This window comes from Rhinolophus sinicus, linkage group LG10 (genome assembly GCF_036562045.2).
Source record: "Rhinolophus sinicus isolate RSC01 linkage group LG10, ASM3656204v1, whole genome shotgun sequence".
Lineage (NCBI taxonomy): Eukaryota > Metazoa > Chordata > Mammalia > Chiroptera > Rhinolophidae > Rhinolophus > Rhinolophus sinicus.
The window spans coordinates 42,133,090-42,156,735 of record NC_133759.1 but is presented as its reverse complement, the minus strand read 5'-3'; the positions used below and the strand labels follow the sequence as shown (position 1 = coordinate 42,156,735).

The window sequence follows — 23,646 nt, the reverse complement described above, 5'->3', positions numbered from 1 at the left end:
GGGACCAAAGCTTTTGTGCCATTGAATCCTGAATTACAGCATGGGGACTAGTACATAATATGAATATTTACTGAAGGAATAGCTAAATGGAATCCCCAGTGTCTTTGGCACATGTTTTGTTGCTAGTTCTACTTTTGAGTACCTCATGTGTCAGATGCATGCATTTTCTAATTGAATTCTCACAATAATTCTGTATGGTACATGGTTTCCCACCTTACAGGTGGGGAAACAGGCTCAGAGAAGTTAAATGACTTGTCCAAGGTTGTGTGGCTAGAAGTACTAGAGGTGGGATTTGAACTTGGGTCTCTCTGACTCATGAAGCTATGACCCTTTATCTATTGTACTGCCTCCAGTGTGTCAGACTGCTTTATTTTCCAGTTGTATTATTTTTTGGACTGAGATTTATGACCCTATTTTTACCTATGAAAATTTTAAGCTTGTTAAAATAGGCCTGTCATTCCAGATGATCAGAATCTTTTTTATTTTGATTCTTTTTTATACATCATATTGCCTATTCCTTCCTGCTTCATGTCATGTGTAGAGTTGATAAGCAAACATATTGTTATCCAAGACACTGATAAAATATAATAAGAATACCTTGTTGGATAGATTTGTTTGGTCTGTTTTCCTGCTGTAAGCCCCTGACACAGGTTCAGCACACATGAAATACATAGTAAATATTGATGAATATTCATTAATATAGATAAATAAAATCCTCCCTATCCATGGGGGATATGTTCCGAGACCCCCAGTAGATGCCTGAAACTGTGGATAGTACCCTACCCTGTATACATATTGTTTTTTCCTATACATATGTACATACTATGATCAAGTTTAATTTATAAATGAGGCACAGCAAGAGATTAACAACAATAACTAATAATAAAATAGAACGATTATGACAATATACTGTACAACTTATGTGAATGTGGTCTCTCTCTGTCAAAATATCTTACTGTGCTGTACTCACCCTTCTTCTTGTGATGATGTGAGATGGTAAAACGCCTCCCTGGTGAGGTGAACGATGGGACACAGGCTACTCTTAGGCTCCTGACCTTCTGCCTGCACATCGGAAGGAGGTCATGTGCTTTGGCCAATCCGGGACCACTGAGCCATGAGCATGTTGACCATTGGATGTCAGGAGCAGATGATGTCAATGGTTGAGGATCCTTGATAATTGAAGGATTTGTTTTTTTGTTTTTGTTTTTTTTTGGAATAACAGGTGGGGAGCATGTACAGTGTGGATACGCTGGACTCAGCGATGGTTCGTGACCAGGGCAGGACAGAGGTGGACAGTGCAAGGTTTCATCACGTTGCTCAGAACAATGTACAATTTAAATCTTAGGAATTGTTCTGGAATTTTTCAATTAATGTTTTCAGACTGTGCTTGACTGTGGGTCACTGAAACTGCAAAAAGAGAAGCCGGATAAGGGGGGGACTACGGTAAAAATAAATTGGATGGGACCAAAGACTTAACCACTACTAGCTCCTTGCTTATTAATATCAGTTCACTCCTTAACCAACATCCTTTGAAGAAGATTATTTTACCAGTTCTTAATGCCTGTAATTATGTTAGTACTTAATTCCTATGTCTTCATCTTACCTGCTAGGATACCTGGAGCAGCCTTGTCAGATACCTTGCTCAGGTCCAAATATCCTCCGTCCTATGTCTGAGGTTCTTCTGTGCTCAAGGCAAAAATGCAATCAGTCTGTCATGACTTGTTCTTAAACCATAGAGGCCTTTGTGATTCCCCAGGACTGATGCATATGGTTCCCCAGGTTTTATGCTGCACAAGAGGCCACATCTGAGGGGGTTCTGTTTAGATCATACGCATGATGGCTGGATCTTTGTAATGACAATTTTTTGTCAGACAAGGGTAAAATGTCTTGAGATAATCTAATCAATATATTGCTACAATTTTCTAAGAAAAGACATTCTAAAATGTCTCAAAGGGGTACAATTTTCTAACTGTACAAAGGTACCGTGTGGACTGGAAGGGCCCACATGACACTATTCCTGGGAGCAAAATCTCTGGTAAGTGGGCTACGGGAACCGTTCTCATTCTCACCTTTGGAAAACAAATATTTTGAAAATCTGAAATCAAGTGTTGGCTAGTCCTAATTTTTCAGCATCTCTCCCATTTTTCAGTACTCCTTGAAGGTCACCAGAAATGAAAACCAGAGAGACTCACTTATTTGGAAGCAGGCCTTCATAATTTAACCGGCTTTTAGGAAACCATCACAGGTGTTAGTTGTTGGTTGACATAAGAGCTCCCGAGCAATTCTGTGGCTGTCCCTCATGTACAGAATGGAGTACAGTCACAAAAAAGCCAATGCGACACTACTGATTGGTGGAGGTAACAAAAAAGACTCAATAGTAGTCATACTGTTCTCCATCATCCTTGTGTTGTCTGTTCTTCTCTAGATTTTCTCAGCTTCCACTCTCCCTTGTAGGCTTGCCACACCCTACACGACTGGTATCTATCCAGTGTGTCAATTCTCCAAACAGCCTGGGTAGAGCAGAGTGTATATGAAGGTGAAGGTTATTACAACAGAAGGAAAACAAAATTAAACAAAAGAAAAACAACTCCTGGGAGAATGCAGGTTACAGTTTGAAGACGATGGAGGTGACTGTTGGTTTTTTGATTGACCTCCTCAAGAAGCAAATAATGTGGATTCTGTGGCGGTAGAAGTAGCTGAGGGGAGGTGAGGGGACAACTCATCCGTCCATAATAGCAGTTATTCTGCCGGCTTCTGTGACCAGCTGTTACCCCCTAATAGCACAGTCACAAAAAAGCCATTTGGGGTGATTTGGTATCTTGTGGAGACATCAGTTTGGCTCAGGGACATCTTGATTCTAATGCAATTTTTAAAAGGAACTGAGGCTTCTACCCTGTAGGGTCCAGCGGGTGCCCTGCAGGGGTCCTGAGTTTTCATCTTCTAGTGAAGCCTAATCTGTCCTAAGTTTGGAACTCTGTCTCCCCTCCCTTCCCCGCCCCCTTTTGGAAGGGAAGATTTGTTAAATCTCCCTCTTTAGCAGCCTTGCAAATTGTTTCCAAAACTCATGAAGTTGTAGCAGCATCATTAGCTGACAGAATGTGCATTGGCTTCATATGCCAAAGGGGCCCTCTCCCAACTCACGGCCATCTCTACCTCTTCGCCCATCAGCAGCTAAAAACATATTCTGTGGTTTGGTGCTTATTTTAATGACTGCCAGAGCTCACAGCCCCGCAGCTGGAAAAATGAGAACAGAAGCTTGCTCTGTGTGCTCCATTTTGGCCCAGAGAAGGTACTTCAGGGCCAAATTGCGGTTATTCTGGCACTTCTGCTAAGTGAATGGCCCCATGTGGCCTCAGAGAAATTGAACACAGAGTGCTCCTAACCCCTTAGAAATTGTTCCTCTGGACTTCCCCCTTGATGACATATAGCAGGAGACCATCCGTTTCATTTTAATTAAACCTCTGCTGTGACTACAGGAAGGGAGATGAGACTTAAATGACATGTGTTTGTAGCAGAGGCAGTTTTCATAGCATGGCGAAGGACAATCACATTAGTCAGGCACCCGTGTGTGTTGGGCGTGGGGGTAACAAGAAAAAGTAATAGCAGCTACCATTTCTTGACTGCTGACTAGTTCCAGGCACTGTAGCAGGCACATCACATCCTCTCGTTCAGCCCTCCCCACAACCTCCTGGGTTGGGTGTCATTATCCTGATTTTACAGACAAGGAAAGTGAGGCACAAGGTATGAAGTTACCTGCCCCAGGCTACTCAGCCAGTAAGAGGTGGAGCCGGAACTCAAACTTGGGTTTATCTGACTGAAAACCAGGCTCCCAGCTTCCTTAGCTCTTAGCATCCTTCCTCTGAACCATTAAAAACTCCCCTGCCCTCCCAAAGCAAACAAACAAAAACCCAACAACACACACGGAAAAATTACAGTGAGAGATTTTTCAGTAGTCAGGCTGGTCTGTTTTTCTGCCCTCCTAACAAGGGTCTAGTTTCCCTAAAGACAGTTTGTTGTTGTTTTTTATTCTATGATTGTTGTTTGTTTTCTACCAATTTTACTTCTTCATTTCTAAAAATCCTACACTGGGTTAATATTTGTCGTGTCCAATCCTATTGGTCCCCCATGGAGGGAGAACGGTTGGGCAGACGCACTCCAGGAAGCACTTCTGCCTCAATTAATGTTATAAGCAGCAGAGCCAAAATTCTTCCATTTCAGAATCGTTAATAAAATGCTAGAAAAATGTATGGAAATGATATTTCATATAAACTTCTTACTGAGTGCAATGCATGTCTTTTCACCAAAGCTAGGGTTAAGTAGGTCGTCTGTTAACTGGTGGATGAATACAGAAAGGGTCTTTGTAGGGTCAGCATAGCTTGAATATAGGGTTTTCTGTTCTACTCTTTTGTTCAGGTATAACATACATATAGTAAAGTACACTCATCACACATATATAGCTCGTGGAATTTTTACATATGTACGTGCCTTGTAACCATCATCCAGCTCAGGGTATGTAGACTGTTTCCGGTTCCCCAGGAGGCTTCCTCATGCTCCTTCCCAGTCGATAGCCATATCCTACCCTGTAATTTCTATTCTAACTTCTGTCACGTTGGTTGGTTTTGCCTGGTGAACATAGCATAGGCTCGGTGTGTGCAGGTGCTAAAATTGTATTAATATTTTACTTTGGAATAATTTTAAACTTACAGAAACCTTACAAGAATTAAGACAAAGACCTTCCATACACCGCTCTCCCAGAGCCTCCATTGAGATGTCATCCTGATAACATTCTTTACAGCAGAGCGCCAGCCTCGGGTCAGGCGTTCTCCCTCGTCGTCATGTCTTTCTCGTCTCTTTCACTCTGGAACAGTTCCTTAGTCTTACCTTAAATTTTAAGACCGTGACACTTTTAAAGATATAAACCAATGCCAGTCATTTTGTGGAATGTTTTTCAGTTAGGGTTTATCTGATGTTTCCTCCCAATTTGCTCAGGGTGCTGTATTTCTAGCTAAATACCAGACACATGTTCTTTTCAGTGCGTTCTGTTGGATAATAGCACACAACGTCTGTTTGTCCCATTACGGCTGGTGTTAACTTTGGTCCCTTCATTAAGATGGTGTCGGCCAGATTTTGTCACTGTAGAGTCACTTTTCTCTCCCTTGTAATTACTAGATTTTTTGTGGAGAGATACTTTGAGCTGTGAACGTGGGCTTTTAATTTATGTAACTATGGAAACACTTTCACGGAGCAAGATTGCTTCTTTACTACTTCTGCATTTGGTTGAGTAAGATTTCATTTAAGTTGATTTGTATGTGCATATTTTCTGCCCTCTAAGATCTTAGTCCTTAGAAAATAATGATAGGTTTAGAGACCTAAGTCACATGGTGTATCTCCATATATTCTTCATGACTTCCTACTTCAGTCTCCATATTCCATGGTAACAAGCCTAGAGTTTTTCTCCCAATCACAGAATCCTGCGTTACTTCTTTCTCTTGTTTCTCCTGGGTTTCTAGAGTTCATCTTAAAAGGTTTCTAGAATCCATCTCAGTAACATTTGAGCCACTCTGCAAGGGACCAGGGTATACCTAGAGGAGTATGAGCCAGGATCTGCATTGGTAGAATTTACAATCAGGTTGGTGGGATGGAGGCAGACAGAAAAGCAAAGAATCGAACAACAATACTAAATGTAGAGGTACCTTAAAGACAGAAGTGAGTAACTGCAGCTGACGAGGAGCAGAGAGTGAGAGGCCTCTCTGGGAGGCTTTCCAGAGAAGATCACCTCTGAGCTGGGTTTTGAAAAGTGCCAGGCAGCACAGGAGCTGGTGTGCCTTTTAGACAGAGGGAGCTGTTCGTTCAGGGTTGTGGAGGCAGGACAGCAAGTGTGTTAGAGGAGCATCACGCTGCTTGATGTTTTTCAGCATCGAGTCAGAGGTGGGGTGTGGCAGGGCCACCAGGGTGGCACTAGAGAAGTTAGGGGGCACTTACAGGGGTCCAGGAGAAAGTAACGAAGGCAACCGTCAGACTTGTGGTAACATGCCTACTTAGGACGTGAAATGCGCATGTTATGAGCATCAATAAATACCAGACGAGCTTCATTTTGTCTTAATAACGCTGACGTGTGTGAGAGTGTTCTGTGTAGACTACATTTACTGGTTCATAAAGATGTCTTTGCAGTGTTATAAGGTACATATTATAGACCAACAAGTGTGGCTTTGGAATCTGGTCTTGCAATCTCCTTCCCCCTCTGCAGTCCTTGCATATTTCTGCTGCCTTCTCATGGAAGATCATCTAACCCAGGGGTGAGCATACTACACCCTGCAGGTCAGATCCTGCCGGGGGCCTTTTTTGGTGCAGTCCATGAGCAAAGAATGTGTTTTATATTTTTCAAGAGTTGTAAAAAGGAAGAAGAAATATGACAGAAACTGTTTTGACTTGCAGTGCTTAAAATATTTACTATCTGGCCCTTTTCAGGCAAAGCCGGCCAAGCCCCGTCTCGCCTGACTGCCTGATGCAGTAATCCTTTATACAATATTATTTGGCAAGTGATCATCTAATATATGCTTGAACACTTCTCCTAATGGGAAATTCATTATCTCACTGGTCAATTTATTTCCTGTTTGGATAATTCAGGTTATTCGTAATTTTTAAACTCTGCTGAAATTTGTCTCATTATAGTATCCATCCATTGGCCCTTTGGGGGGTAAGAGAGCCATTATTTCATGTCAACATTTGCTGGGCTCCTAATGTTTTCTAGGCACAGTGCTAAGTGCTAAAAAAAGACGAATACGACATGGTTCATTCATCACCTGTCTCCCCGGTGTTATTTCCTGTCACTAAAGCAGTTGAGTTGCTTGCCCCTGTATTCCTGCCATTGAGTTAGGACTTCTTTCTTCAATGATTTTGCTTATTTGTTATCCCACATACACAAAATTCATTGAATTTTGAATATAAAATTCAAAGGGCAAAAGGGTCATACGGTGAAGCAAGTCCCTCCACGCCCGTCTCCTGACCCCATAGCTCCTTTCCTGGGAAGCAACCACTGACACTCATTTTCCTGTGGAGTTTTGACTTTAAAGAACAGCACAAACACATGGTTTAGGTCCACTTGGAAAGAAACTTTGCTAAGCACTCACACAATGGAGTTTTGTTCTTTTTTAAATCTCCTACTTGTTGCTGAGCATTGACTTCGTTTTATTTTCATAAAAGCTTGAACTTTGCCCCAAGTTTGGGTGGTAGACACAGCCCCAGAGAGTTCCTATTGCTTAACCAGCCACCTGCTCTTTCGGTTTAATCTTGACCAGATGTTTTGGTTATTGTTGGCTTTCTTATACTGCTGGGATTCTTGTTCATGATAGTGTTGAATCCTCACCAAAGCCTTTCCTCTTTCACTGGAAGTGACACAATTCCATCTTGTGTAACTCGTGGGTTTCACATCCTGAATATGATAGAAATAGTTTGAAATAAAATTGAGCCACACTTACAATGATGCCTGTGTCAGTTTCTTTCCATGAATGTGTCTGTATGGAGCGTTGAAGGTTGATAGAAATAATTGTCTAGCTTTCTAAGCTAAGCAGAGACCAGAAGTCTCACCTACACTGTCTAGGGTTATATAGGCAAGCCTTGATTTTCAGGAAGCAGGTAACATCGGATCTAGATTAGTTACACACGAATGACTTTGCACCAAGGACTCACTTCCCACTCACTCCAGAATTTCCTTCGGATCATTGCTTCTTGAATCTTCCAGTTTAGGGAAGATGGCGATATGACCTAGATGTGTAGGTTCCTACTTGATACATTTATACTTGAGTGTCCTATTTAGGTGTTTCTAGTAGATTCCTTATCACATGCTGCTGTTGCTTAAAATCTTCCCATTTTCTTAGCCTGTCAACCAGTGGTTCAGCAGCTACAGACCAACCATATCCTCTTGTGAAATAGGCTCTTGGGTTCAGTTTGGAATTTCTCAAAGACCAAATAAGTCAGAAAATGTTTGAAGGATGCACCTCTGATGCAAATTACCTTCTTACTATGCCTCTCCTTTATCTTCTAAGTGGTCATCCTGAGTCACTTTTCCCAAGCTACTGAAGTGCTGTACAAAGTAGAGTTTTCTCTTCTGTCTCTGGCACTGGTAAAATTCCATCTTGATGACCTCAGCAGAATGATGATGAACACAGTTACCATTGAACTTGAAGAGTAAGCTGTGGATGACTAGCGTGTGTAGGAGCCTGATGACCCATCACGTGGGGGATTTCAAATGAAATCCATTTGTACCACTTTCTGCTGCTGTGCTGATTTCCTTCCATTATGGGTGATTGTTCTGGCCACCATCTTTTTCTTTTGACTTGATTGTAAAAGAGGTTAGTATGTAAATTTATTTCAAAACAACTGGTTATTCTTTAGCATATGTGGGGCTGATGAGCAGTATAAAGGTTCTGAGAAAGGGTGTCTGTGCTTCTTCCTTCAAGGCGTTATAGTGTAGTGATGGAAGTCAGGACTTTGAAGCCAGCAGACCTGGGTTAGAGACTCAGCTCTTTCACTTCCTAACTGTGTGACTTTGGGCAAGGTACTTAACCTCTCAGTGCTTCTGTTTTCTATAAAGAAAGTGTAATACAACAACTTTGGGGTTGTCATAAATAATATGTAAAATATTTAGTGTAGTGCCTGGCACAGAATAAGCATTCAGTTAGAACACTTACTACTGTGTTTCCCGGAAAATAAGGCCTAGCCGGACAGTCAGCCCTAATGCATCTTTTGGAGCAAAAATTAATATAAGACCCGATCTTATTTTACTATGATATAAGACCGGGTCTTGTAATCTAATAGAAAATTATATATAATATTATAGAATATATAATACTGGGTCATCAGCAAAGGCATACATTTGGGCAGCTAGCAGGCTAAGGTAGCGATGACACCTGACTCTCTGAGTCTTAAGGCCAATAAGGATTATTTGTTTATTTAAACAAGGGAGTCACCTGTGCAGACCAGTTCTGGTGGCAGTGTGACATCTTGTTTGGAGAAGAACAGACTGAAGTCAATGACCTGTGAACACCGTACTGCAGGAGCAGAAGTGTGAGACGATTGGGGTGTGCGTGGGGGTGCTGACGTGTGGCAGTGGGAGCGAGGAGAAGGAAAGCCGACCTGGACAGGAAGCATGACCTTGCATGAAGAGTTTGGCATTGGATTTGAATGCTGGTTCCCCAACTTAACTAACTATCCAACCTTCTGTAAACTTCCTACCTCTCTGAACCTCAGTTCCTTCCTCTGTGAAACTGCAACTGTTACTTCTTAAGGTACTTGGGAGAAGTAACAGGTGCCTGGTCCTGGTCAGTATTCAGTAACTTATCTTCATCTCATTCCAGAGGACTGTTTAAGGTTGACCTTCTAGCAATTAGTGATTTATTGGATGTGAGAGGCAGAAAAATGGAAGACGACTCAGGTTTCTACCTTGAATGTGTGGGGTTACTAAGTAAACTAGGACGTACAGGAAAAGGGGCAGAATTTTGGGAAAAGGTATATTCAGTTTCAGATTTGTTGAATTGAAGATATCTGAGAAATCCAAGGCCTGACTTTCAAAGACACTTAAGTATGTGTTTTCAGGTTAGCGCTAGAAATACAGTCCTGGGATTCATTAGCATATAGATAGAAATTGATATAGAAAATGAATACTTCTGCTTTGGGGAAAGCTTGTGGGCTAAGGAGAGGGCTGAGCATGAACATCACTTGCAAAAACCAACAGCAGCAAGAAAATGCCAGCTGCGTGGAGGAGGAGAGAGGTACCTGTTAGTGTTCTCTGCCACCATTTGTCGTCACCCTCTTCACACTTTGTTATCCACACGGGTCCGTGGATAGACATACCACCCTGGTATACCGACTAGTGCTTTGCACTGCCCTTTGCGTGGCCTTTGTGCTGCTGGTTCTATTTCTTCTTACCTGCTAATAGTGGACATTCTTAAGGACTCTGTTGGGCTCTGGCTTTTCTTTCTCTGAGGAACTTTAAGAACTGAGCATTCTCGTCTGCTTTAGCTGTTATCCGGGTGTAAATGCCTCTGAAATTTCTGATCCACTTTCTCAAGCCAGCCCAGTTCCCTGGGCCAGCTTCACTCTACCCTGCCGTTGTCCTCGCTGAAAATATCTTCAATTTATCATTACTCTTCTGCCTCAGACTCTTCCTCTCAGGTGTCTTTTCTTTCCGTGGAGCGGCCATTCTCCTCATCAGTCAGGCCTGGACATCCCGGGGGCCTTTTCCTCTCTTTCGTTCCTTGAATCCACCACGATAACCAAGTGGGAGTACCTTTTCTCTTAAACCGTCTCCAGTGAGGATCTCTCTGTTTTCTGTCTGACCTCCTCAGCTCTAATCCAGGTCTTCATAAGTTCTTAGGCTGGTACCTACCTCCTTTGGAGCCATTTTGCCACTGCAGAATTCTGTCATATTCCCTGTTCCAAACTCCTTCAGCCTCACCTTTGAACCTTCTCTATCCGTGTTCACTGTGTAACCTGCTCACCTTTTGTGTGTTGCTCTTGCACAGTCCGACCCTCCAAGGACCGCCAGGCCCTTGCTTCCCTGTTTCTGCCACACGGTTCCTTCCGCCTTCTACCCATCTTCCCCCTCCAAGCCCATCCTTTTCAACATAACTCAGCACCAGCTGAGGCTTTCTCCCTGCTCTGCCCCGACGTGCCTCTCCCCCTTTTTGATTTAGCCTTTTTACGTGATACTAACTTTGCATTTTTCCGTATCGTTACTATCAGTCCAAAGCTTCTTATCTCTAATTCTAAAATCCAACAAGTTTGGGAAAATGAAAGCTATTTAATAACCTTGGCACAAAACTCAAGCAAAACCTGAGTGGAAATGAACTGTCTTTTGAAAACATTTATCCCATCTACTGTGACTATTCACACATTCCACTGCAGAAATATTAATCTGTCTGGTCACAGGGCAATTGGACAGAATGGAAAGTGAAGGAACCGCATCAAGTTGTGCTTTTTGGAACTGCCAAGTTCCTCTACTGCTGTGCTTCTCAGACTGGGATACAGGTACCCCTGAGAGAGTGCAGGGAACCGAGGGAGTTCCAGCGTGCACCTGCTCGGTTGCTGGAAGGGTCACATTCATTTGATGATTTGAGGGAGAAAATGAAATATTAAAGAAAATATAGTAAAGTGCAGCATTTCCATGCATTTAAAGGACAAAAGATGACATTTCAGAGAAATGCAGGTTCTGCGGTTAGGTGGGAAGAGACGTTTTCCTTCTCGTAGCCGGGGAGCTCAAGCACTGCCCTCATTCAGAACTCTGCGTTGTTGTGTTTCTAACTGGCTGGGCTTTGTACTTGCAGACTTCTCTGGGACCACACAGGCTGGCAAAAACTGCTGAGACTTTGTGTGGAAGAAGGAATATCACTAGTGCATCAGTCAGACTGACTTTAACAAGAAAGGAAGAGGCACAAAGGTGAAGGCCGCGAAGGGTTACTTAGGAAAGTCAGCTGTGTCGTGAGGAGGCTAAACTTGACAACACAGGCACATCACTCCGGTTGATTTCCAAAGTTGCATTTTCAGGTCGCCCAGATACCTCTCATACTTTTTGTCAGTTTGGGTTCGCCCCCCCCCCCACCTCCCCCCAGTTTTATTGAGAAATAATTGGCATACATTATGACTGCGTAAGTTTAAGGCATACAGCATGGTGAAATGCTCACCACAATAGGTCTTGCTAACTTCCATCTTCACATATAAATACACTAAAAAGAAAAGGAAGGGAAAAAAGAAAAAATGTTTTCCTTGTGATGAGAACGCTTAGTATTTAACTCTCTTAACAGCTACGTGTCAACAGCAATGCTAGTTCTAGTCATGTTGTATATCACGTCCTTACCTTATAAATGGAGTGTGTACCTTTTGCTCACCTTCCTCCAATTCCCCCTCCCTCCACCCTTCACTTCACCTCTGGTAAGAAGTCTGATCTCTTATTCCCTGAGTTTGGTGGGGTTTTTGTTGTTGTTGTTCTTTAGATTCCACATATAAGTGAGATCATACAGTATTTGTCTTTCTCTGATTTATTTCACTTAGCGTAATGCCTCGAAGGTCCATCCACATTGTTGTAAATGGCAGGATTTTCTCATTTTTTGATAAAGAATATCCCATTGTATGTATATATACATCACAGATCCTTCATCCATTCGTCTATCAGTGGACACTTAGGTTGTTTTCATGTGTCGGCTATTGTAAATAGTGCTGCAGTGAACATGGGGGTGCAGGTATCTTTTTGAGTTAATGTTTTCCTTTCCTTTGGATATATTCCCAGAAGTAGAATTGCTGGATTGTACAGTAGTTCTATTTTTAACTTTTTGAGGATCCTCTATACTGTTTTCCATAGTGGCTGTACCAGTTTACAGTCTCCCTAGTGAAGCACAAGGGCTCCTTTTTCTTCACATCCTCACCAGCATTTGTTATCTCTTGTCCATTTGCTGACGGCCATCCTAACAGGCATGAGGTGATAGCTCACTGCATTTTTAATTTGCATCTCTCTGATGACTAGTGATGTTGAACATCTTTTCATGTACCTTTGGCCTTTCATGTATCTTCTTTGGAGAAATGTCTGTTCGGGTCCTTTGCTCATTTGCTTTTTTGCTATTGAGTTGTAAGAGTTCTTTATATATTTTGGATATTAACCCCTTATCAGATGTATGGTTTGCAAATACTTTCCCGTTCTGTAGGTTTTCTTTTCACTTTGTTGGTTGTTTCTTCTGCTGTGTAGAAGTTTGATGTAGTCCCACTTGTTTATTTTTGATTTTGGTGCTTGTGCTTTAGGTGTCATATCCAAAATATCATTACCAAGACCCATGTCAAGGAGCTTTAGTCTTATGTTTTCTTCTAAGACTTTCATGGCTTCAGGTCTTACATGTAAGTCTTTAATCCATTTTGAGTTAATTTTTGTGAGTGTAAGATATGGGTCCACTTTCATTCTTTTACATTAAATATCCAATTATGCCAGCAACATTTATTGAAAAGACTGCCTTTTCTCCATTGAGTATTGTTGGCTCTCTTGCCCAATATTAATTGACTCTATATGCTGGGATTTATTTCTGGGCTCTTGATTCTGTTCCATTGGGCTATGTGTCTGGTTTTATGCCAGTACCATGCTGTTTTGATGACTTTGGCTTTATAGTGTAGCTTGAAATCAGGACGTGTGATGCCTTCTGCTGTGTTCTTCTTTCTTAGGATTTCTTTCGCTATTTGGGGTCTTGTGTGGTTCCATATCAATTTTAAGAGTGTGTTTTTTTTCTGCCTTTGTAAAAAATGCCATTGAAACCTTGTTAGGGACTGCATTGAATTTATAGATGGCTTTTGGTAGTATTGATGATTTAACAGTATTAATTCTTCTAATCCACAAAAGTGGACTACCTTTCCATTTATTTGTGTCACCTTTGATTTCTTTCCTCAGTATCTTATAGCGTTCTGAGTAGAGATCTTTCCCCTCCTTAGTTATATTCATCCTAAGTATTTTATTGTTTTTGATGCTAATGTAAGTAGGATTGATTTCATTTATTTTCAGAAAATTCATTGTTAGTGTATAGAAATGCTACTGATTTTTGCATGTTAATTTTGTGTTATGCAACTTGACTGATTTCGTTGATTAGGACCAACAATTTTTGGTTGAGTCTTAAGGATTTTCCATATATAAAGTCATGGTATCTGCAGATAGAGACAATTTTACTCTTTCCTTTCTGTCTGTTTGTTGTTTTAATTAAACATTATTGCAAATGTTCTTTTTTTCACCATGTTTTGTGCTCTTTCGTTGTGTTCTGTTTTGTTTTTCAGTAGGCAATAGATAATGGCGGCAGCTACGGGGGATCCTGGAGTCTCCAAACTGCAGTTCGCCCCCTTTAACAGTGCCCTGGATGCTGGGTTCTGGCATGAGCTGACCCAGAAGAAGCTGAATGAGTATCGGCTGGATGAAGCTCCCAAGGACATTAAGGGTTATTACTACAATGGTAGGCAATGCTAAACTCCATCTTCCATCTTCCACCGTCTTCTATTCTGTGCCCTCCAGTATAGGGTCAGCTTTCCTTTAACAAGGGACGCCCTTGTCTTCTATAATGATGGTCTTCACTGGTTTCTGTTTTACTTCGTAACTTTTGACCCATGTTCATTTTCACTTCTTTTACCCTGTTGTGGGGAAAAGAAAGGGAGAAGTAAAACCCAAGTTATTAATCCAAAGAATTAATACTGGTTACTTAGTATTGATGGGGGAGGAGATTGGAAATATTTTTGTCCAATGAATTTTTTAAAAAAAATATTCTTGGCAAATTTCTCAAATTCACAAAGGCACTGTCATTTTCTGCTAAGTTCCTGTTTAGTTTGGATAACCAGGAATTGCATAGGACTCTTTGGGCTCAACAAAGAAAACAGAATTATTTGCAAATGTTTTGTTATAAATGCTGCTATTACTGACTTACGATTGAAAATGTGATCATGGTTCTGTGCAGGTGATTCTGCTGGGCTGCCAGCTCGCTTAACATTGGAGTTCAGTGCTTTTGACATGTGAGTATTTCTTGCTGCAAATCTGTAGTAAAGAACAATGTTTGCTTTTTGTAAGGAATGACCATTCTTGACCTCCCTCATAGATGGACCACAGGGAAACTAGGGGAGCTCCTGGTGGACAGGCCCAGCTCCTCCTAGTTCTCTTTACCCTCCCTAACACAGAGACAAGTGCTGAATGCTTAGGACTATCTGATTTATTTTGTCAGCAGGTATTTGTCAGAGCCTGTTTGGGGCCAAATACCATCTAGATTGATTGAGACTTAGATGACATCTCTCCTGATTTTGATCATGGTTAATATTTTGTGATCCTTTATTGGTATCTCTTGACTTATTCCTATCCACGGGCATCAATGAATGTTTCTTAGGCTACTTCTGTATAGAAGCCACTGTGCAAGACATGATAGGGTTATACAAAGTAATAAGACATAGACCCTCAAAGAATTTTTTTGTCTGGTTGGAGGCCATGGGGAGTTGCTGGAGAGAAAAAAGGCGTTTATTGACTTAATTAGCGAGGCATTTTCACATACATAATGCTTTCAGACCTGCCAATCCTTTCTTTCTCTTTCAGATGAGGGAACATGGGTCAAAAGGTAAAATGGCTTGCCCTAGGTCACATGTGGCCTAATTTTAGGAAGCCAGGGTGAAAGAAAGGTAAAATGTGTTTCTGAGGTTGCAGTCTGAGTAGCCGGGGACATTTTGTTTACAGAAATAGAGAAACCAGGAGGGGGCTACAATTTCACGAGGAGGTAAGTTTGGTTTAGAACATGTTGGGTTTGAGGTGACAGCATCCAGTAGAAATGCCCAGGAGCCACAGGAGTCAAGGAGGGAGGGTCAGACTAGATTTGAGAGTCTTCCATGTATAATAGAAAAGATCACGAGGTTGTAAGAGAGGAAGAGACTCTAGTGTAAGAAGAATAAAGGACCAGAACAGTGAGGGTCGCCGATGAGGGAGGGCAAGAAGATACAGAGGGAGTTGTCAGAGAGGAGGAAGAACCAGAAGAGTGCTAGAAAAACCAAAGAAAGAAATGTTTTCAGGAAAGAAAGAGATTCAAAAACGGAAGCAAGAAGGTCAGCGTTCAACCCGAGGGTCATTGGATTTGTGGCGTAGGGCCTTTGTGGTCATCTCAAACTGAATTCTGCAGAAAAGGGTGGAACAGGAACCATGTCGGGAGCTGTAAGACAATTGAGTTGAAGAGTAAAAGGCTCCAGAGAGGTCAGCTGGTTCTGCTTTTTTGTACCTTAGCCGTGTCAAGATGAAGGATTTGGGGAAGGCAAGGAGGTCTTTGTAAGGACTGCCTGGTATTTGCAAGTGGCAGCAGTCAATGGTTAGGGTATTTCAAATAAAGAATCCCTAGAATTTTCTTTTTTTAATCTCTCCAAAAGTCAACACATATTATTCCTTTATCTCAATCAAATTGCAAAATTAAATTTCATAACATAGATGCAAAATAAGGGTAGTCTTTATATCTTTAAAAGGTGTGTGTTGGTGTGTCTTGTTCTCTTCAGAACTTTCTTCCTCCATAATGCCTGTGTTAGTTATCGAAACAAATTACATCCTAGTAATCTCTCTCCTGTTTTGGCGAAAGCTAGCTTACTTTTGGAGCAATTGCAAGGTAATGAGGAAAATACAGACAGTGTACAAGTAATAAATTATCTGAAGGTGATGAAGTGGGGAATATCAGCAGTGCAGTTTTAATGTAATCTGGAGAGTCTAGCATTCATCACAAGCCAGCCTCGCTCCTATCTTTATTCTGAAGATTATTTTTTTAAATGATATTGATAGTTTTGTTCTTTGGAACAAGTATAGAAAAAAATCAGTCCACAGAAGTTAGCCTTGATTTTATTACAAAATCCAAGCATCTTAAAATTCAGTGATCCAGAAATTTTAGTTGAAGGAAATAAGAAAATCTGTGATCCTGCACCTATGACTTTCACAGAAATTGCTTGATTTTTCTGGTCATATTTTTTCATTTAGCTACTGAATACTCACCATGTGTGGGGCTCCATGGGACACAGGGGAGGATGTGAGCAAGAATAAAACATGGTCTCTAGTGTTGTGAAAATAGCCCTGGATTTGTACGTAGTTTGAAGACCTAGTATCTGATAATGGCTGATTAATCAAATTATCTAGAAGTCCTTTTCTAACTCTCAGTTTCTAATATTCCTTCTAGTTTTAATAGTCTGTGATTTTGAGTCCCTCTTTCTTAGGATGGTTGGTGCTATGGTTTAAATGTTTATGTTACCCTCAAATTCATATGTTGAAAACCCAATGCCCAAGGGTATAATTTTAGGTGGTAGGGCCTTTGGGAGGTGATTAGACCATGAGTTCAGAGCTCTCACGAATGCATCTAGTGCCCTTATAACAGAGGCCCAGAGAACTAGCTCGCTGCTTTTGCCATGTGAGGGGGACACAGTGAGAAGTGCGCAGTCTGCAACCGGAAGAGGGCATCCACCAGAACCTGACATGCTGGTGCCTTGACCTTGGACTTCCAGCCCCAAGACTATGAGAAATAGTTTTCTGTCGTGTATAAGCCACCCATTCTGCGGTATTTTGTTATAGCAGCCTGAACAGACCAAGGCAATTTAATTAAAGCACTTGGAGCTCCCCAGAAGAAATTAGTTCTTTATGTCCAAATTATTCTCATTATTATTGTTTGTTCTTTGTTTTTATTGCTGTACACCTACATGGGTTTGTAGGGAAATCTTCATGAATTTATTCATCGAACACTGAGTGCTTATTATGTGCAGAATATGTATGTTAGGAATATGAAGACTTAGGAAACACAGAGCCATAGAGGAGCCCTGGGACAAATATTTGCATTAGATTGTATTCCATGCCGTAACAAGTGTGGAGAGGTAATAGTTATTTTAGAAATACTTATTAATTGTTTCCTCTGTGTCTAGATGGTAGAACATACTAGGACTGGGCATACAGAGAGGAATAAGATGCAGTGGGAGTACTAACAATCCTAGTTCTCACTTAAGAGATGCCACAATTATCTCAGCTTTGTATAGCGCCAGATAAATGCCCCTTACTCTGAGTCCCTGGATGCCTCGCGGACCTCTGCCCGAAGGTAGCAACACAGGATCCTGTTCTCTACGTTGTATTCGGTGAATTACCAGTCAGGTCGTATTTTATCAGGCACCAATTGTCTTACATTGGAGGGCGTTGTCTTAGGGTAGGGTGCACTGCTGAACCAGACCCAAAAATGTAATGGCACAAACACAAAGGAAGTTCATCTCTTGCCCACTTGTCAATCCAGGGCGGTGGTCCAGTCCTCTTCCCTCTTACGGCTCCATCATCCTGGGAGGCATGCCTTTGTGTGCTGCTGACAACTGAATTGTCACCTTCGGGTCACAGTAGATAGACAGGGAAAGAGAGCCAGGGTGAAAACAGGTGGGAGAAATGCACCCAATCTCTTAAAGGTCCTGTAGGGCAGGGGCATGCGTCCCTCCACTCAGATCCTGCTGGGGAGAGGAAAAGGATCTGTGTGTATTCTGTTTCTGTTTAAGAAGAGAAGAACAGATTTTGATGTACAATATCTGTATAAATGTGAAACTGGTTAAAAGAAAAGTTTGTCTTTCCCTGGGCCTCTTTCCCTTGAGGAACATTTATCTTTTTAGTCATAGGAAATATTTTTCTTTTCTAAACCTCAAATTGTGCTTAGAGAAATAGAAGGCATAGCTCTTGTCCTCAAAGAACTTAAAAAGTAGCCAAGGAAATAAGACTCAAATGCAGAATCGTCTGTGCAGGGCACAGGCTATGTCTTACTCTCTGCTGTCTCTCTAGCACCTAACACAGATCTCACGTGTACTACATGCTCAGCTAATTGTTGGATTCAATTACAAGCAGTCTAAGTGCACGGCTGTCAAAACGGGATAGGGTCTGGTTGATGGAAAGACACTAGTGGACTATGTTAGAGGATGTTATAAACAGAAACTCAGATTGTTGTGAAAGCAGGAGATAGTGCTGCATGCCGCCAGACTGAGTACCATGGCCCCGGGTCACCAAGTTTCCTGTGACCATGCAACGCTGCGCATGTGGAGTAAGATTCCTACAGGTGTGAAAAGTGACTTCTGCCCTTCTGGGGGATCTAGCCCGTCCTTTGACCAAGTGCAGAAAACAGGCGCAAAACAGCCCCGTACTTTGCTGAGTGATCACCGGGAGACTGAAGCGAAATGCAGGCCAAGCCTCCGCAGGTGACATCGCATGCGGGCCTAGGCTGCAGACTTGGGCAGCATCCGTTCTGCACCAGGTTCGTGTACATGTCACTGCGAGTGCACTGCTGGCTTTGCTACTATATGGGGAAGGGTTTTCCTTCCAATTTCTTAAGCAGCTTTATTGAGGTATAATAAAATTCACCCTTAAAAATGTGTAGTTCAGTGGTTTTTAGGATCTTCATAAGGTTGTGCAACCACCACCACTGTCTAATTCCAGAATATTTTCACCACCACCCCCAAAACCCTGTGCTCCTTAGCAGCCACTTCTTCATTGCTCCCGTCTCCCTCCCCAACAACCCTAGGCAACCAGGAATCTTCTTTCTGTCTCTATGGATTTGCCTATTCTGGATAGTTCATGTAGATGGAATGGTAGGAAACTAAACTAATAAATGTCCAGGAACAGAATTTGGACAAAATTATCTCATTTCCAAGTCTAGGGCTCTTTCCCGTCCTCATCTGAGCCACCGCTCGTGGAACAAGTGTAACTTAAACCTTGAGAAACTGGTAGAATGGCTTCCCTCCCATTATCACTTTTAAATTTTTTTCCCTGGCCACCTCCCCTCGTGGAACTTGAGTCATGAAAAGTGCTTCTCCTTTGAAACTTAATCTTACCCTCATTCATCAGCTTGAAGGAGAGCCTAGGAGCACAGCTGTCCTGGCAGTTGCTTGAATTCTCATGATGTAGTTTCCTCCAGTCTCAGAACAAGGCTTTGGCATGGTTTTTCCACATCCAGGACTTCTGGACATTTGGGAAGGAGGGCACCTTCCTCCTCTTGGGCTTGTATCCAAGTCAGATCATATATAGCATCCTTCCTGCTGTTTCAGAAGTCATTGCATAAGACCAAGTCTTATGAAAGTAGAGGGCCCAGTTTACCAACTACTCTGCTTCCTTCTTCTCTGTAGCGTTAATCTCACCTCTTTGTGATTTTTTTTTTTTTTCTCATCAAAACCTCTTTGATAGCCTCATCTCACCTGGATGAAAAATATTCTTGTATTGGAGTAGAATGGTTACAAACAACCTATGATTGCTGACTCATCAGCTCCCAAAGGAAGACTCTGGCCATTGAAAGTTCTTCCCCCAAGACTTGGCATTTGAGCCTTTCAGACGGCATTTGGCAGGATCTTTGTCACTCATTGCACCCCTCCATGCCTGTTTTAGGCTTTGATCTTTTCTTGCAGCCCCCCTGAACCTAATTGTATGCAAACTTCGAATGGAGAGGTGCTGGGTCTTTAAAACCATACAGCTACCATCAGTGCAATCAATAAAAATGCATTCTTTCTGCAGTGGTTATTAAGTGGCAATATTAGGATACTAATGAGGTGAGTATTTTCATTTAGCACCTGTAACCTCTGAAACACAAGTTAATCATTTCAAAGAAGAGACCAGATTTCTCCACATCAGAGTTTGTGTTCAGAATCAACTCATCTTCCGCACTCCTGATTTTGATTGCCCTAAGACTGTGAGGGCTTCAGGGGCAGTGTGCCGCACACATGTGGCAGGATGGGCTGGCAGGCGGCCCAGGTGACACATTTTGTCTGGACTCAGGCGACCACTAGGGCTTTGCTCAGCAGCAGCTCTGCAGAGCCTGTTCTGGCTGGGCTCGGGTGTGGGCCTGTCAGAGAAGGGCACATCTCCCTTGCCCTCAGAGAGCTTCCTGTCCAGTTGGGTGCACGTCACTGTCGGTCTTGAAAGCAGTCTAAAGTGTGATGCTCAGTTTTATGTATAAACTGTTACTGGAGATAATAGGAGATGGCTTCCTGTAAGAGGTGGGTTTGAAATAGGGCCCTGCAGCCTGGGAGGGCTTGATGGGGCATCGGCAGCACAGCACCTTGGAGCCAACTAGTCTGAGTTTAGATTCTAGCTCTGCCCATTCTCATGTGCTCTTAAGCAAGTTACTTAAGCCTTTAAATGGGGGAACAAGCTGTTACGAGAATTCAAACTTTGTACAGTACTTAGCACAGTAGAGCTCAGTGAATAATGTTTCCCTTTCAGGTTAAAGATGGGAAAAAATAAAAAATTTGAAAAGAACTTATATTTGGGGGGCAGGGAAGAACAACATGCCGAGAGAATAGGGTAAGGGGACTATAGAGGCTTTAGGGGGCATACTGTTTTTATTTCTTAAGCAATTTTATTTATCTTTTTCCAAAGAAATGTACAATCGATCTTCTGTTTGCCCATACAGAGCACTGTCCTGTCTCCCACTGTTTGGCGGGTTTGTTTATCCCTCCCTGGCTCTCTGGGTCCCAGCAGTGCCTGCTTAACCGTGTTTTTCTCCTACCCAGGAGTGCTCCCACCCCAGCCCATTGTTGCCCAGCTGTTGGAACTCTGTATAACACCAACACACTCGAGGCTTTCAAGGCTGCAGATAAGAAGCTACTTTTGGAACAAGCAGCAAATGAGGTTAGCTGGGAAAACCTGATGCATCCATCTTAGTTTCCATGGTCCCGCAGGCGTGGTGTTTCTGATCTGGTACATGAGTCTGTCATAAAACCTAGTATGTAGTCACTACTCAGAGATAGCTGTGGGCTTCCATGTGGGTGGGGAGGTCTGGGAAACGACACTGAGGCTCTCACCTGGGTTTAGGCTGGAATTCATGGCAGCGCAGCGTGTGAAAAGCTTTGCTGCTGCTCTCCAGTTAACATTTGAGAGCAGCTTGACCTCTGTCTGAGAGTTCGGTTCCTGTGTCTGAATGCCTTTGGGTCTCTGTTCTTTGCGCCTCTGGAAGAGGTTTTCTAGTCCTAAGCACCGAAGTGCTATCGGAGATGATCGTAATGTCTCTACAGTATCCTCAGGGCTAAATCTAAACTAGTCCATCTGGTTTACAAGGCCCCTCATGGTCTGGCCTCGGTGGCCTTTCTGTCCAGTCACTCTGGCCCGGTCATAGAAAACCACTTCTCATTCCTTCCTTCACCTACTTTTTGTTCTCTCCTCTGTCCTCAGGACACAAGGTTCTCTCTGCTTGGAATGTCTGTCCTTCCCTTCTTCACATCTGAGTTTGTGTGAGGAACTGAAATGGGGGGACAACTGATCCCAATCCCCTCTAATCCACTTAATCAAGTGGTCTTTACACTGATCTTAAAAAACAAGAGTCTGGTTTAATGTGGCTGCCGTGGTCAAAGAAGGAAGTCTCCTTCTTTGGTCCTGAGGGAGGTGGCCCTTCTGTCCCTCAGGATGGAAGCAGGATGGATGCAGCTAACAGCTCAGGTGACCATGGCTGTTCTCCTTGGCCTGCAGCTGGACCGCTCCTGGGCTCCTGCTTCGGCTGCTCATTTAAAAGGCTGTCCCTAAAGAATTGAGTCAGGTCTTCATCCATGGTGGAAAACAGCAGGTTGCTCCCCACGGACTCCGCACCCTTGCCCAAGGCTCAGCCTTTCCACAGTCTCCCTTCCTCCGCTTATCAGAAGTGGGGGCCTGCTCCTCAGCGGCCCAGCTCCTCCACGGTTATTATTTCAGTAGCAGGATCTACTCTGCTTATTTCCCTCTTCTCCCCATGTATGGGGAGTGGCTTTTAGTGGCACAACTGTTTGTCTTGCTTAGTGACACAACATTTAGCAACTAATCTTAGCTACTAAGATATCTGTGACCAGCAGCTGCTGACCAGTACCAGCTTCTGCTTCCAATCCTAGTACTTGCTGAGTATTCATGAACTTGAACTTCATTCCCTTTCCTTCCTGCCTCAGGGTGAGATCATCCCAAATCAGACTTGAAGAAGTCACCCTTACATGGTTCAAATCGCTACCTCCCGAAAGCCCTGCCTGGCTCTTTTCCCTCCCGCCTCCAGGCGAGTTCAGTGTTCCTCCTGGGAATTCTACGTCCTTCAGTGATAGCATGTCTCACCTGGTCACTGGACTTGCACATTTATGTCTGTCTCTCATTAGACTGTAAGCTTCTTGAGGTTAGAGATTGTGTCTTTTATTTTTGTAACCCCAATGTGCCTGGTATCTGTGACAGGAAACAAGTAAATATTTATTGAAGGAAATAACGAAGGCATGAAAATGGCCTGGTTGCTGAGACTCCGTGAGAGGAGGCTCCTGGGTTCTCTCACTTTTCTTAGCCTGTTAAGGGAGTGTGTCTGGAGGACAGGAGTGTGACGTGGGCAGGTGAGGTAATGACCCACTTCATTGCCCAGGATAAAGTAGGGCCTGACCTGTGCTTCGTTTGAGAGCGAGAAGCTCAGAGATGCCTGATAACCGGCCTGATGCTTTTCTTTCTTCTGGCAGATATGGGAATCCATAAAATCGGGTGCTGCTCTTGAAAACCCTGTCCTCCTGAACAAGTTCCTCCTCTTGACATTTGCAGTAAGTAAACGGACTGTCTGTCGCGTGGAGATTGCTCAGATGCCCTGGGCAAGCCCAGGTGCCAGTATTAACACTTTGCTCTCCTCTCCCTGAAGCTTTTACCTTGTGTCATTCAAGTCATGGCTGTTAAAGAAATTCTCATTTGGTTAGTAACCCGATAGTGCTAGCACTTCTTACCAGTGCAGCCTTAATTCATGCTGACCCATCGTGCTGCTGGAGTCGTCACACCCCTGCTGGCAGTTGCATGTTGATACCACACAGTCATCCACCTCTTATCATTCAGGACGTGCCAAAGTCAGGTTCCGGGAGTAGTGATTTGTGGTCAATGTTGTTAAATACAGTCCTGCAGAGCTCAGTTGCTGGGTCCATTGACATAAGGAAAAAGGGGTGTGACCCCAACCATCCCCAAAGCTCTGCGCTAGAAGAGATGACACTGCATAGCTTATTCACACAATTGTGTTTTTTTCAGAAAGAAAAATGTTTTGTATAAGTGATATCTAATTAAAATGAACATGAAGGACAACTTTGAAGGGGAAAAGAAATCACATTAGGTTAACAGCTGCTGCTGAGGGAAGGAGGGGAAAGAACCTGGTCTTAGTGATG

General features: G+C 42.8%; 1 protein-coding gene across 4 annotated transcripts in view; it reads left to right on the top strand.

The window, feature by feature from the left end:
• ATG7 (autophagy related 7) overlaps positions 1-23,646 on the top strand; it is a 219,893-nt gene that overhangs the window by 4,178 nt on the left and 192,069 nt on the right. Inside the window, exons 1-5 of one of the 4 annotated variants that reach the window (XM_074312982.1) lie at positions 11,325-11,437; positions 13,804-13,973; positions 14,469-14,523; positions 21,028-21,145; positions 22,966-23,043. In XM_074312982.1, the coding sequence (XP_074169083.1) occupies positions 13,814-13,973; positions 14,469-14,523; positions 21,028-21,145; positions 22,966-23,043 (411 nt within the window). In that variant the 5' untranslated portion in view covers positions 11,325-11,437; positions 13,804-13,813. Of the gene's footprint in view, positions 1-11,324; positions 11,438-13,800; positions 13,974-14,468; positions 14,524-21,027; positions 21,146-22,965; positions 23,044-23,646 lie in introns of those variants that run through there. The other 3 variants (XM_074312983.1, XM_019732654.2, XM_019732653.2) reach the window with 3 other exon arrangements.